The sequence below is a fragment of the Narcine bancroftii genome, chromosome 3, assembly GCF_036971445.1.
Source record: "Narcine bancroftii isolate sNarBan1 chromosome 3, sNarBan1.hap1, whole genome shotgun sequence".
NCBI classification, from domain to species: domain Eukaryota; kingdom Metazoa; phylum Chordata; class Chondrichthyes; order Torpediniformes; family Narcinidae; genus Narcine; species Narcine bancroftii.
The window spans coordinates 237264140-237277414 of NC_091471.1; the positions used below are offsets into that span (position 1 = coordinate 237264140).

At 41.0% G+C, this 13275-nt stretch overlaps 2 protein-coding genes across 5 annotated transcripts in view; both read left to right on the forward strand.

Moving 5' to 3' along the window:
- The window catches only part of LOC138758361 (calreticulin-like), a 59722-nt gene extending 56756 nt beyond the window's left edge, over positions 1-2966 (forward strand). For both annotated transcript variants that reach the window (XM_069927174.1, XM_069927173.1), the window contains exons 8-9: positions 476-568; positions 1778-2966. In XM_069927174.1, the coding sequence (XP_069783275.1) occupies positions 476-568; positions 1778-1978 (294 nt within the window). In that variant the 3' untranslated portion in view covers positions 1979-2966. The remainder of the gene's footprint in view (positions 1-475; positions 569-1777) is intronic.
- A 2010-nt stretch (positions 2967-4976) lies between these two features.
- LOC138758362 (UV excision repair protein RAD23 homolog A-like) overlaps positions 4977-13275 on the forward strand; it is a 44518-nt gene continuing 36219 nt past the window's right edge. Inside the window, exons 1-4 of one of the 3 annotated variants that reach the window (XM_069927176.1) lie at positions 4977-5223; positions 7222-7380; positions 8908-9047; positions 12690-12823. In XM_069927176.1, coding sequence (XP_069783277.1) covers positions 5158-5223; positions 7222-7380; positions 8908-9047; positions 12690-12823 — 499 coding nt within the window. In that variant the 5' untranslated portion in view covers positions 4977-5157. The remainder of the gene's footprint in view (positions 5224-7221; positions 7381-8907; positions 9048-12689; positions 12824-13275) is intronic. The other 2 variants (XM_069927175.1, XM_069927177.1) reach the window with 2 other exon arrangements.

Here is a 13275-nt window from a genome sequence, read left to right on the forward strand (position 1 = left end):
CTGTCATTTTGTGCACTGATCTCTGTGATTGGATGATTTTGCTTACAACATTTAGCTCTTTTAACAGGCTGTTTCCACTATGTACAGTGCTGTCGGCATTAGGATTGGGTTGTTAAAACATTTGGAGCAGTGCTGTCTCCACTCCTGGGTCTGTCTGCAGCACCACTATATTCACCTCCTTCCAAATTACTTGAGTAGTTCATTCAAGGCCACATGTTAAAATGAAGTTTTTAAGTGTTTGATGTTTTCACTGGCAGAAGTTGGGTTGGAATGTTTTAAACCTTCATTACTTTGAATGTCTTGCCAGCATTTAGAATTGGATGTGCATTTCTGGTCATCAAAATGTTATTAGCATAGGATTGATTGTATTTCCACCTTGCAAATAAGTGGACCCCCTGTGGTTTGTAAGCCATATACCATCTATCACTATTTTGTTGACAAACATTGCTGTAACAGTGTGTATTTTAATTTTCAGGTTAAATCTGGAACAATATTTGATAACTTCCTGATTACAGATGATGAAAAGTATGCTGAGCAAGTTGGAAAGGAAACCTGGGGAGCCACCAAAGTAAGAAGCAACTTGGGGAACTGAGTGAGACTGGCTGCAAGGTGGCAGTGTGAGACCAGTCTGAAATACTTTTAACCTGGAACAGTTGACTTTCTGCACTCACTATTGGGAATTGTCCCAAATTTTCTTATTTGAGGAAATGCTGCCCTGCCTTCTCAAGGGGCAATGGTGTATAAAACTATCCTAATGCATGGAAAGTTGAGCATGAGAAAATATTTGGTAAAAGTTCCCATGTTGACACTGGACATCAAATTTTTCAAAAGGTTTGCTTCTTGCAAACAAATGGGGATTATGATAGAAACCTCAAACTGAACACAGATAATTTCAGATTTGCTGCATCACATCGGAAGTTGGAGAAACATTCAATTATTTTTAAAACTTAGGAGATTGGGAACAGCCCATTTTGGCCTACGAGCCCGTGCCACCCAATACACTTGTTGAATTTAGCAAGTTTAATTGCATAATGATGCTGTCACATGTGTTCAACTGACCTAAAAATATTTTTTGCTGCCTGATGATTTGTACTCGGCATCTGATGCCTCTCATGTCAGTGTCCAACAATAGTTGGCCAGTATTGGTGGATTCCAATTGCCCTGATCCTGCTTTTCCATGGTTGCAATGTCCTGGTGAAACCTTTCACCATGTTCGTCACTGCACCAAGATCAGCAGGGAAGACGTCCACGTGCAAATGCAGGAAGTGAATTTTCAACAACATGTTGCACTTTATGGTTTTGTCTACTTGAAGTAGGCGAAATATGACAGGAAATCAGTTGGTATCTTAAAGGTACATGATAGAAACTATTGAGGTGATTTTTGTGATCAGCAGCCCAAAATCCATAAAATGTTCCCGAAAGTGTTCAGCAAGCCAAATCTTCTTTGTCCAGTGTTATCTTGCCCTTCAAACAGATTACATGTTGTATCCAATATATGGCATAATTTGCCAAATGTGTATGTGCCTGCTGCTTGGGCTGATGACCCTAAATGCATGGCATTTGTAATTTGGCCAAGTTCTTAATACATCAGTTCCCCACTTCATCCCACCATGCACTGAGTTTGGTTCTGGTGCAATGCAAGGGAACTGGACGTGAGTGTTTAACAACATTTAATTAGTGAGCCGCCTTCCAGGAGATTTAAAGTAGCCTGTTTAGGCAGAATTTAAATTTTTGTTTCAGTAGCTGTTTTTGTGTCAATTATTTTTTATCACCTTAGGATCCTGAAAAGAAAATGAAGGAGCAACAAGATGAGGAGGAGAGGAAGAAGCGAGAGGAAGAAGAGAAGAAGGACAAGGAGGATGAGGGTGATGAAGAAGATGAGGAAGAGGAAGATGAAGACAAGGAAGAAAAAGAGGAAGATGAAGAGGAGGAGGAGGAAGAAGAAGAAACAGAAGCTGCTCCAAAAGATGAGTTATAAAGATTGTAATATAATGGGAGAATAAATGGCAGCAGGGCATTGTACAGAAAGAACCTTTACACAAAGCAATTGGGACCCCTTATTGGAATGTGCTTTTTTTGTTTACAAATGGTTAGAAAAATGTGGCTTGGGTTCTTTTAGTTGGGCTAGGATGAAAGGGACAGATTTAAATGTGCATCCACAGAAGGAATGATGGATCTAGATAACTGATCTAAATTACTATCTTAAGGTATAACCTTCATAATGTGGTTTGAGGAAAGAAGGAATCTAATCTGAAAGTGGGATTGGCGGTTACTTTGCACACAACACCAACCTGACTGTTCTCAACGGAGCAGCCACATTGAGCCTGGAAATAACAGCCTCATTCATCTCTGCGGGCTTTCTTTGACATCCTTCTCTGCTCTTTCAACTGGTGATGGTCACTTTAGTTTTCTAATGGGTCGATCCTTCAGAAAGAATGCTGGCACCAGCCCTCAAGTATTCACAAGTAGTAGCTTGAGCTTGGTTGGGTTTCTCTGCGGGGTCCACTTGTTCAAATGCACCACTGAAGCGTGCATTTAAGCTTGTCTAAAGTGTTGCAGTTGATACCTGTAACTTTCCAGGGAACACTGGTTTAGATTTATTTCCTATTAACGGGCTTCAACTCCAAGTGTAGTTGTACAACTGCCTTTGCTCATTGATTTGAAGAACTGCTGGGTGTCACAGGACTGCACAGATGTTTTTGGCTCTTTCCAAATCCAGGTCTACTTTGTATTTTGCATTCTTTATATAGGGTTTCAAGAGGAGGAAAATCTTTATTTCCAAAAGATATTCAAAACAAAACTTAATTTCTGTACAGACCAAGACTGAAGTTTCTCATTTTAATCTGTTATTTAAATGTTGTAAATTGGTGATTAAATCAATGACCGTGTTTTTGGAAAACTTAAGTTCTGTGTGCAATACTGATGCATTTGATCACATTTCTACAATAAATACTAAATGGAAGTGAGTTTTATGAATTTCTCATCCTTTCCTCTGGCCTGGTGAAGCTTGCAACTTTGAATAAAGATTCTGGGTTGGACTTGACCCACCTCGAGTGTTCTCTGAGGTGGCTGTCTCCATATTTATGTTGGAAGAGCAAGTAAATCATGCACCATTTAATCAAACAAGATCTGAGACCAAATGCAGATGGGGTGTCTGATTCAATTTGCGATTCCTGTTACCAATTATTTTAACCCTTGTAGTGGGCTGCACTGATCTGCAAGCAAACCGGGTAATGGAGGTGCAGGCTTATACTGGGCTGATATCACAATGGTCCTGGGAAGGGGTGGGGGGGGGGGGGGGTGCCTGCAGAAGATCATGGGGGTCATGCTGATAATCTCTTAGCAGTAAAGTTGGTTGCTTGGTTCAGTTCACTCACAGGTTCCATGTAGTTTTTCTTCTACTGTACTCACACCAATTTGTCCTATGATGAAGGGCTCAAGCCTGAAACATTGGTCAAACAGTGTACTTTATATAGCAAAGATAATGTATAACCAGAGTTTCTCCAGTGTTGTGCTTTTACTTCAACCACAGAGATTTGCAGATTTGCATGTTTTACATCACCCTCAGCTATTTTCCTTGGTCAATTTTCTATCCATTTTGCTATCTTGCCTTGGACCCCTCATGATAAAAGCATTCCAGAGCAACCAAACATTGCAGAATTTTGTTGATGCCTGCTGAAATCCCTATGTACATCTACCTTTTTGGTCACATCTTCAGAAAGCTCAGTTTGCTATGAGATGTGACATCTCTTACCAAACCATGCATTTCTGATCAGATCCAGGAGAGATCAGAGTTTGACATGATAGTTTTCAAAACCACATTACAAAATAAATTTAAAAAAATAGTGCATGAAAAAAGACAAGGCAGTATCTGTACTTCATTATTCATCCACCTTCAGGTCAACTAACACTTGAGATGCTAAGTGAAAGTCTGAGAATCTGGACTCATTTGTACAAAATATTTTTATAGAGAAAATTCTTGACCTGTGTATTATTTGTATGTGTTGCCTGGTTGTAGGTTTCCATGTTTTTACACTGAGGACTGGAGAACAGTTTTGTTGGATTGTACTTGTACAATCACACATAAACTTGAAGATTCCTTTATTGTCATGTAATAGTACAGAATATGTAATGTTACATGACATTGCTTTCTGCCTGCTGTAAGGCACACAGTTGTCTTACAGTAAGAAGCAAAAGAGACACCCTTCTACAGCAGCAGCACAGACTCCTTTTTTTTGATCCATTGGCAACCCAAGCTACTGACACTTTAAGGAAACCTGTGCCTGGAGGCCCTTCAGGAGCCACTCTTGACCTCAGCACCCTCTCAAATCCCGTTTCTGATACCTGGTTCCCATGAGTCACTCTCCTGCAGCCTGTGTGGGTCCTCCTACTGCAAGTCGCCTGCAGCCTTTGTGATTCTGATGGTAACAGTATTAATCAACCTAAGGTTACATTGAGTTAATTTTTCTAAAACCTGCAGCTTATTTTACTAATGGCAAAGCGATTTCTGATTTGTTGAATCTGCACGTGGGTTTGGCAAGCATAGCCCACTGGAAGTCAAGGCCAGATGGGTACAGGTTCCTTCCACATGGTTGTGCGAGTATGCTTGCATCTTCCAGTGTCAGTGAACACCGAAGGACAAAATTGACGCATTTTTAAGATTATGATTTACTTTCTCTTAAATTGTGGCCCATTTAAAACAAAAAGTTTGTCATCCAGGATTATTAGGTACACTGATTCTTGCAACTGTATAGACACTAATAAACTATAAATTAAATTGCCACGAGAAAATTCAATAAAGGAACAGTTGTATTTGATACAAACAATATGGTGTTACAATAATGCAGACACCTTCGCCCTGGAGTGTTTTCCATGGAGACACAACACAATTGTGAAAGCTCTTGTTCCACAATTGGAAGACGTGGCAGGTGTCCATTTCCGGATTCACGATTCGTGACTGCACCTGAGCTCGGCGACGTCGTTGCGTCACGGGGATGACGCCGTGCGCTTTAGCCAACATGGCGGCTGTGTGAAGCCGGGACACCTGTCAGTGCAGTGGGAATTTGCAGCGAGTTCGGAGGAAAACGAGGCCGGGGTTCGACCCCTCCGGGGTAGGTGTGAGGAGAGGCCCCAGGACACGGCTGCGCTGCCGCCGCCATGCTGGTCACTGTAAAAACACTACAGCAGCAGACGTTCACCGTGCGCATCGACCCCGAGCAGACGGTGAGGGCGGGAGGAAGAGGGCGGTGGGCGGAGTCATGGGTGATGGGCGGGATAAGGGGAGGAGCCAGAGATGGGCGGTTCCAGGGGAGGGGCTTGGTTAGATGGGCATGGACAAGGGATAGGGCCTGGTGAGATGATTGGGGCCAAGAGGAGGGGCTAGGATCGATGGGCGTGGAGAAGGGCAGGTTAAAGGGAGGTGGGTTGGGTTGAGGAGGGGCATTGATGGGTAGAATCAAGATGATGGGCCTGGGGAGGTGAGCAGGACCATGGGGAGGGGCTAGGGAGGTGGGTGAGGCCAAGGGAGGGGCCAGGGAGTAGGAAAGGGCGGGACCTAGTAGGGACAGGGCAGTGTCTGGTAGAGAGGGTGCGGCTTGGGACGTGGATTCACCCATATGAAGGGTGCAGCAGTGATTGGGGAATCCATAGTGAGATGACCCCTGAGCTGTGTGGTGGTCACTGCCATAGAGAGATGGACCCTGAGCAAATGTGGAGTCTCTGCCATAGAGAGATGGCCCCTGAGCTGCTTTGAGGCTATGTCATTACCTATTAGGCTTTGGAGAAATTAATATTATGGGGGCAAGAATGACTCAGCATGAGAAAGTGAAATGTTGTGTCATGAGAGCATTAGGTACGAAGTATCTAACCGTTTGCAGATAAATGGGATAACTACATTTACAGAAGTATTTATGTTAGATCCCTGGAAATATTTAATATCTCACTGCAGAAAACATTGGAGTATTAGCTGTGTAACATACAATTTTGATTTAACTGTATGAGAGCCTTTAACATGCTCTTAATGCTCCCTTTTGTTAGAATCCTGAAGGTACTGATGCTAGGGTGTAGGACCAAAGGCTATATTGTTGCAAGGCATTGCCATTCACATAAAACATTTCTGCTCGTGTCCATCTGGTGAAGTAGATACAGAATATATGTAGCAGTTTTTTCAAAGGGTAGATTAATCTCTGCTTGAACTCTCAATAAATTTAAATGTTTAACTTAAACATACAACATGCTAACAGGCCCTTCTGGTCCACAAGCCCGTTCTTCCCAATTACACCAATTGACCTACAACCCCAGTACGTTTTGAATGGTGGGAGGAAACGGAGGACCTGGAGGAAACCCATGCAGACACGGGGAGAGTGTATAAACTTACAGTCAGTACGGGATTTAAACTTGGGCCACTGGCACTGTAACAGTGTTGCGCTACAATACAAATTAATTACTCATTTACCTGCAGCAGTGTTAGTGAAATTTGTCTTTCTTGGACATATTGGTTACACAATAACAGCCAGAAGTAATACACTGGGATTATAGTTGTCTGTTTCATTGATGTGCAATGGTAGTCATAACATTCATGTGCCACCAGTACTATGTTATATCGGTAGCTTCAATGTGTATTGTATTAAAAAATGCTATGCTTTTTGTTACTGTTGCATAACTATAAAATTATTAATAAAAATTAAATAGATGGTGAAAATGGGATGCAATTATAATTATTTTTAACAACATTATTGTTTTGGTCTGCATTTAATAAGCCTTTCATTCTGGTGTTATGGATCCAGAGGGACTGATAGACTTTCTCTACTTGTTTGGGGATAACCCTCAGATGAATGCTTCGCTCATCCAGTTACAGGCACAGAGACAGCTCAAGGAATCTATAAATGTGATGCATTCCAGAGATTAAAGCTTGCGTAAAAAACAGACAAGGCTGGAAATTACTCAACAGATCAGGATGCATCTTTGGAAAAAGAAACTGAATTAATATTTCAGGTCAAGATGTAGAAACATTTTCTTTCCCCCCCCCCCCCGCCCCAAATGTCTTATTTTTATTTTCAGCTAAAGCTGTGTGATTCAGTAAAACCATTCAAGGTGCTGAAATCCTGAAGCCTTTGAAGGGACTTTCAGGAACATTATATGTGAAGTTAAATTTTAGGTTGACCTGTGGATATGATTGTTCTGATTGTTTTGCCAATGATCTGTTAAAATATTATTTGACAGGTGAAAGCCCTGAAAGAATGTATTGAAGCAGAGAAAGGCACCAGTTTCCCTGTTGCCTGTCAGAAGCTGATTTATGCTGGAAAGATTTTAAACAATGATGTCCAACTCAAGGAATACAAGATTGATGAGAAGAATTTTGTTGTTGTTATGGTAACAAAGGTGTGCAATATTTTTTGGTTATAGCAGCAATTCTCTTTTCTCTTTTTCAGCCTTGGTTACCACAGTCATGCAAAATTATTATTTGCTGGTTCAACAATTTGCAATGTGAACGGAGAGTTTGTCTATTTAATGGTTAACCTGCTTTTACATCTGGACAGTACTGGAGGGAGTTCTGCAGGAATATGTTCTGGGAACCCTGCTCTTTGTAATTTTTATAAAGGACCTAGATGAAGAAGTGGAAGGACAGGTCAGTAAGTTTACGGATGATACAAAGGTTGCAGGAGTTGTGGATAATGCTGAAGGTTGTCGAAGGTTACAAAAGGCTACAGATAGGATGCAGAGTTTGGCAGATGGAGTTTAATCCGGATAAGTGTGGTGTTGCATTTTGGAAGGGCAATCTAGAAGGCTGAGTACAGGGTTCATGGTAAGATACTTAACAGTGTGGAGGAACCTTGGAGTCCAAAACCATATATCTCTCAAGGTAGTTATGCAGGATGATAGGATAGTGTAGAAGGCCTATGAGATGCTGGGATTCATTTAATTCAGGAGTAGAGAGGTGATGTTACAACTCTACAAATCTCTGATGAGACAACACTTGGAGTATTGTGTTCAGTTCTGGTCACCTCATTACAGGAAGGACATGGAAGCTATGGAGAGGGTGCAGAGGAGATTAACCAGAACGTTACCTGGATTGGAAAATAAATCAAGGTTAGCAGAGCTGGGACTTTTCAGAGTAAAGAAGGATGAAGGATGACTTGATAGAGGTCTACAAGATTATGAGAGGCAAAGATAGGGCAGTCAGCCAGCACCTTTTTCTCAGGACAGGAGTAGCAAACACCATGGGACATCTGTACAAAGTGAAGGGAGGAGACATCAGGAGTATGTTTTTTTAAACAGAGAGATGTGGGTGCCTGGAATGGCTTGGCAGGGATGGTGGTGGAGGCTGAAACATTAGGGGCATTTAAGAGACTCTTTGAGATATAGATGAAATGAAAATAGAGGTTTATGGGCTAGGGAGGGTTTGGTATTTTTTGGTAGGTTGGCACAATATTATTGGCACAATAATTCCAGAACCCGTGAGTTCTTTCCCACTCTGATAGAATGACCCCATGCTTTCAACTGAATTCTAGTGTAGATAATTTGTAAAGTAATTGAATTATTTGCTGTCAAACTTTAAATTTGAGATGTTTCTCAATATCTTACTGAATATTTACTCCTTTGAAATGTAGTGTAATGTCAACAGCATCGTACCTGTGTAGATAGAGTTTACCTGTAATGTCAACAGCATTGTAACTGTGTAGATAGAGTTTACCTGTAATGTCAACAGTATCGTACCTGTGTAGATAGAGTTTAAGCAAGATTTGTATTTCTTTCATTTTCTTCAAAATTCAATTTATCACAAACTTCTTAAAGGCAACATGTAAATGAAAAACGGATTCATTTTTAGTCTCATATATTACAATCTGTAATGAGTTACTAATTTAGAAATTCATTAGAAGGCACAATTTGTTTCTCAAAACCCTGCAGCCAAAAGGTGCCTCCGCAGAAGTGGGATTTGTTTCCACAGCTGGACCGTCGCCCGCCGAGTCACAGTCAGAGGGAGAAAAGCCGAATTCAGATGAAGGAAGCCAAACCCAGACTGTAACCAGCTCTGAGTCAATATCCAGGTACACGAGATAAAAGATCAAACTAACTGGGCACAGACTGGAAAATCACTTCGTTGAGCACCGTGGCTCTGTCCACCACAAGAGTGTGGATCTCCCAGTGGCTACTCATTTCAATTTCCTGTCCCCTTCCCTGGCTAACATTTCTGTCCATGGTCTCATGCACTACCAGACTGAGACCACCCGCACATTGGAAGAACAACACCTCATCTTCCATCTGGGTACCTCCAACCGGATGGCATTAACATTGACCTCCAGTTTCCATTAGACCCCCTGCCTCCATCGTCCCCATTCCCTATGTCTTCTGTCCTCCAAATCCTCTCTTCCTCCCGATCCTGTCTTCTTTCTTCCAGCTCTGCATTCCCAGGGCCTCCCTACTTGGCCAATCAATCCTCAGCTTTTCTCTCCTGTCCCTATCCCCTGTAGCTTCTTCACTGTCAGCCTGTGCTCCTCCCCTTCCCCTTCCCTCCTCCTTTTTATTCAGGTCCTGCCTACTTTTTGCTCACACCTTACGAAGGGCTTACATTGGTTATGGTTCCTCCTATGGACACTACGAGGCCAGCCAAGTTCCTCTATTGTGTTTCACTTCAAGCTCTTGGCTTCCATTGAGGACCTCTGCTGTATCCTTTATATCAGAGAAAACTCTTTCTTTTTAAAATATTGTTATTGAGATCAACAAAAACCCTTTACACAGGATATACTAATGACAACATGAATCACATCAACTGAAAATTAGAAGCAGAACCATAATTATTACATTAACTTATTTTGTTCAGGACATCAAATTCTATAATTATAAACAATTTAAACTTAACTCATGTCCAAAAATAATGTTGAATACAAAAATTATAAAAATAAAACGTGTAAAATTCCCTTACATAAGAATTTTTATACTTCCCTGATGTGATAATGTTGTTCTGTGATATGATCTGCAGTTAAACCCCCCCCCCCCACTTTATTTATTTGCCTTAATAACAAAAGGAAGGAAACCGAGGATGGTGTGAGATAAATTAACAGAATGGTACAATCAAGGGGGCTTACAGCTACCAAACTTTAAGAATTATTATAGAGCAGCACAATTAAGATACCTATCAGATTTTTATCAAACAAGGGAAAAACCAGATTGGACCAGATTAGAGCTAGATAAAATAGGGGAGAAGGTACCAGAACATATACTATATAAGTGGGATGAAAAGCTGGTGCAACATAGGAATTCACCAGTACTGCACTATCTGGTCAACATTTGGAAGAAGATTCACGTAGAAAGGAAAAAAACAAATTACCAACCACCAAAATTATTATTGACGCAAAATCAACTAATCCCTTTCACAATAGATAACCTTTCCTTTAGAGAATGGGAGAGAAAAGGGATCAAAAGAATAGAAAATTGTTTTTTGGGAAATAAATTATTATCTTTTGAACAAATGAAGTACAAATATGGTATAACTCACGGTACAATGTTTGCATACAACCAACTGAAAACCTGCTTGAAAGACAAATTGGGAAGCAGGCTGAGGTTACCAGAAGGAAGCAGTTTTGAATATGTGATTACAGACACAATGATAATTAAAAGATTTATAACAAACATGTACATTAAACTGCAAGAGAAAGAGAACGATGAAATAACAAACAAAAGTGGGAACAAGATCTAAACATAAAGATAAAGAATGAAACATGGGAAAAGCTGTGCTCCAGAACTATGAGAAATACAATAAACATGAGGTTACGCATGATACAATAAAATTGGTTACACAGGCTATACACACGCCCCAAAAGTTAAATAAATGGGACCCAACAGTATCAGATAGGTGTTTTCGCTGTAAGAAGGAAACGGGAACAACAGTACATGCAATTTGGGCATGTGAGAAAGTGGAAAAGTTTTGGGAAGATCTAAATCAGGTATTAAATAAAATCACAAAAGATAACATACCAAAAAATCCAGAGATCTTTCCTAAGTAATATAAGAAGTGAAGAACTTGGCCTCGATTTGGATGAAGCACAAAAAAGTTTTATTATGATAGGCTTAGCTGTAGCAAAAAAATGTATAATGTCAACCTGGAAATCAGAAGAGAGCCTGAGAATACAGCAATGGTACATAGAAATGAATAAATGTATTCCATTGGAAAAAATAACATATAATTTAAGAAATAACATCACAGTATTCGAACAAGTTTGGGGGCCATGCATGGAACACGGCGGGGGGTCCTACCGTGGACCTCCACCACCTAAAATGACAGACTGAGAGGAGAACGGGGTGGACTGGCCCAGTGTGTAAAAGTGGATGACACAATTTTCTTCTTTATTTTCGTTGTGTGATGACATTGTTTAATGTGTTTAATGTATTGTTAATGTTGAGCGTTTGGTGGGTGGGGAGGGGGGCTAGGGGGGAAAGGGGGAGAAAATTACACTGTGTATATTCAAGAGGGAAATGTGTATTTTGGTCAATATGGTTCATAGTGTGAAAAAAAAAGGAACTCAACGGAATGATGTCACTAGGGGTATAAAAGAATGGGCAAATACAATGGTGTGTGTCAAAAAGAACAGTGACCTATGCATGTGCATGGACCCAAAAGACAGGAATGCCAATATAAAGAGGGAACATTAGCAGATTCCAACCAGGGATTAAATTACAAGTGAGATGGCCGGTGCAATTTTTTTTTAACTAAATTGGATGAATCCCAAGGCTTCTAGCAAATAAAACTGCATGAAGATTTTTAAAAAAATAAATAATAAAAAGGAAAAAAAAAAGAGAAAATTCTGACTTGCTGAACAACATAGCCTGTAGGCTTACCTCTCACTCTTTCAGGGATTGACCATTTTGTATGCTTGTATACTGATGGTATTCCATGCTGCACGGCAGCATACTGGGGTTCCTTGGTTCAAGCACATCAGAACCATGGTCTGTCTCAGACAGGCACTGCTGGGCCGCAGTATCGCAGCCTGTGATCCCCAGGGGATCAATAGGTTATGCCATTTCCAGTTATTGATCATTATTTCACAGCTCCCAATGGTACACGATTGTGAAATCAGGCTCCACCATTCATTGTCTTGAGAGTAGGTCGGGGAGAAAGGAGAAATAAAGGGTGGGCAGATCTGTCTCTAGAATAATAATTCACATGCTTATAAGTAATTCAGTTATAACTATTACATCAAAATGACATCTTTAATATTTTCAATTTAATTTTTTAAATGTAGACATGGAGAAAGGTAACAGGCCCTTCCGTCCCACGAGTCCTTGCTGCCCAATTGACCTACAACCCTGGTACGTTTTGAAGGGTGGGAGGAAACCGGAGCACTTGGAGGAAACCCACACAGACACAGGGAGAACATACAAACTCCTTACAGACAGTGCCGGATTCGAACCCTGGTCACTGGCACTGAAACAGTGTTGCACTAACCGTACTGCCCCAGTGACAGATATAAACTGAAGGCAGGAGAGGCAAATGGACAGAAAGGAGGAGAGACTGTTGGGGGATTAGACAGAAAAGTATGACTAGCATAAGATAAAGAAGAGATGGAAACATTGGAACTGTTTCGATAGTGGAGGTGGGTTACCTAAATTCAGAAAAATCCATGTTTACCATAGAAATTTTAGGACAATTTAATGTAATCAATTGAAAATGTGTCTTCAATTTGTATTTGAAGCTCAACACCTTCTGGCAGTGAGATGATCTCTGCCCCATCCGTCGGTGATCTACTCCATACACAGGTGTCAATGGACTTGCTCTCAGACCCCAGTGTGCAGAATGACACGTCTGAAGATCTGCCTCTTAACAATGGTAAGATGGCATCGGGAGGTAAAACCATACTAGTGTTTTTGAAAGATGGAGAAGGGCTGTGGGAATATATTAGGAAACACAAGGGCTGCACTTGTGGTAAAAAATATATTTGACAATTTGTGTTTTACTGTGGCCTTCAGTAGTGCTGGTCAGTGACACAAGGCATGTCAAGTCATCATTTATTGGAGCTGTTTCCCCTGCTTTACTGAAAGATGTGATCATCAGCACCTCATGGAAGGGTATTGATGTTCCAAAATGTTTACTGGAGTTTTAATTTCAGCCCACACGCCCGTGCCTCCTAGTTTACACCCAATTAACCTACAACCCCCAGTACGTTTTCAACCGTGGGAAGAAACTGGAGCCCCCTCAGGGAAAACCCATGCAGACACAGGGAGAACATACAAACTCCTTACAGTCAGTGTGGGATTTTAACCCCAGGCCCAATCACTGGT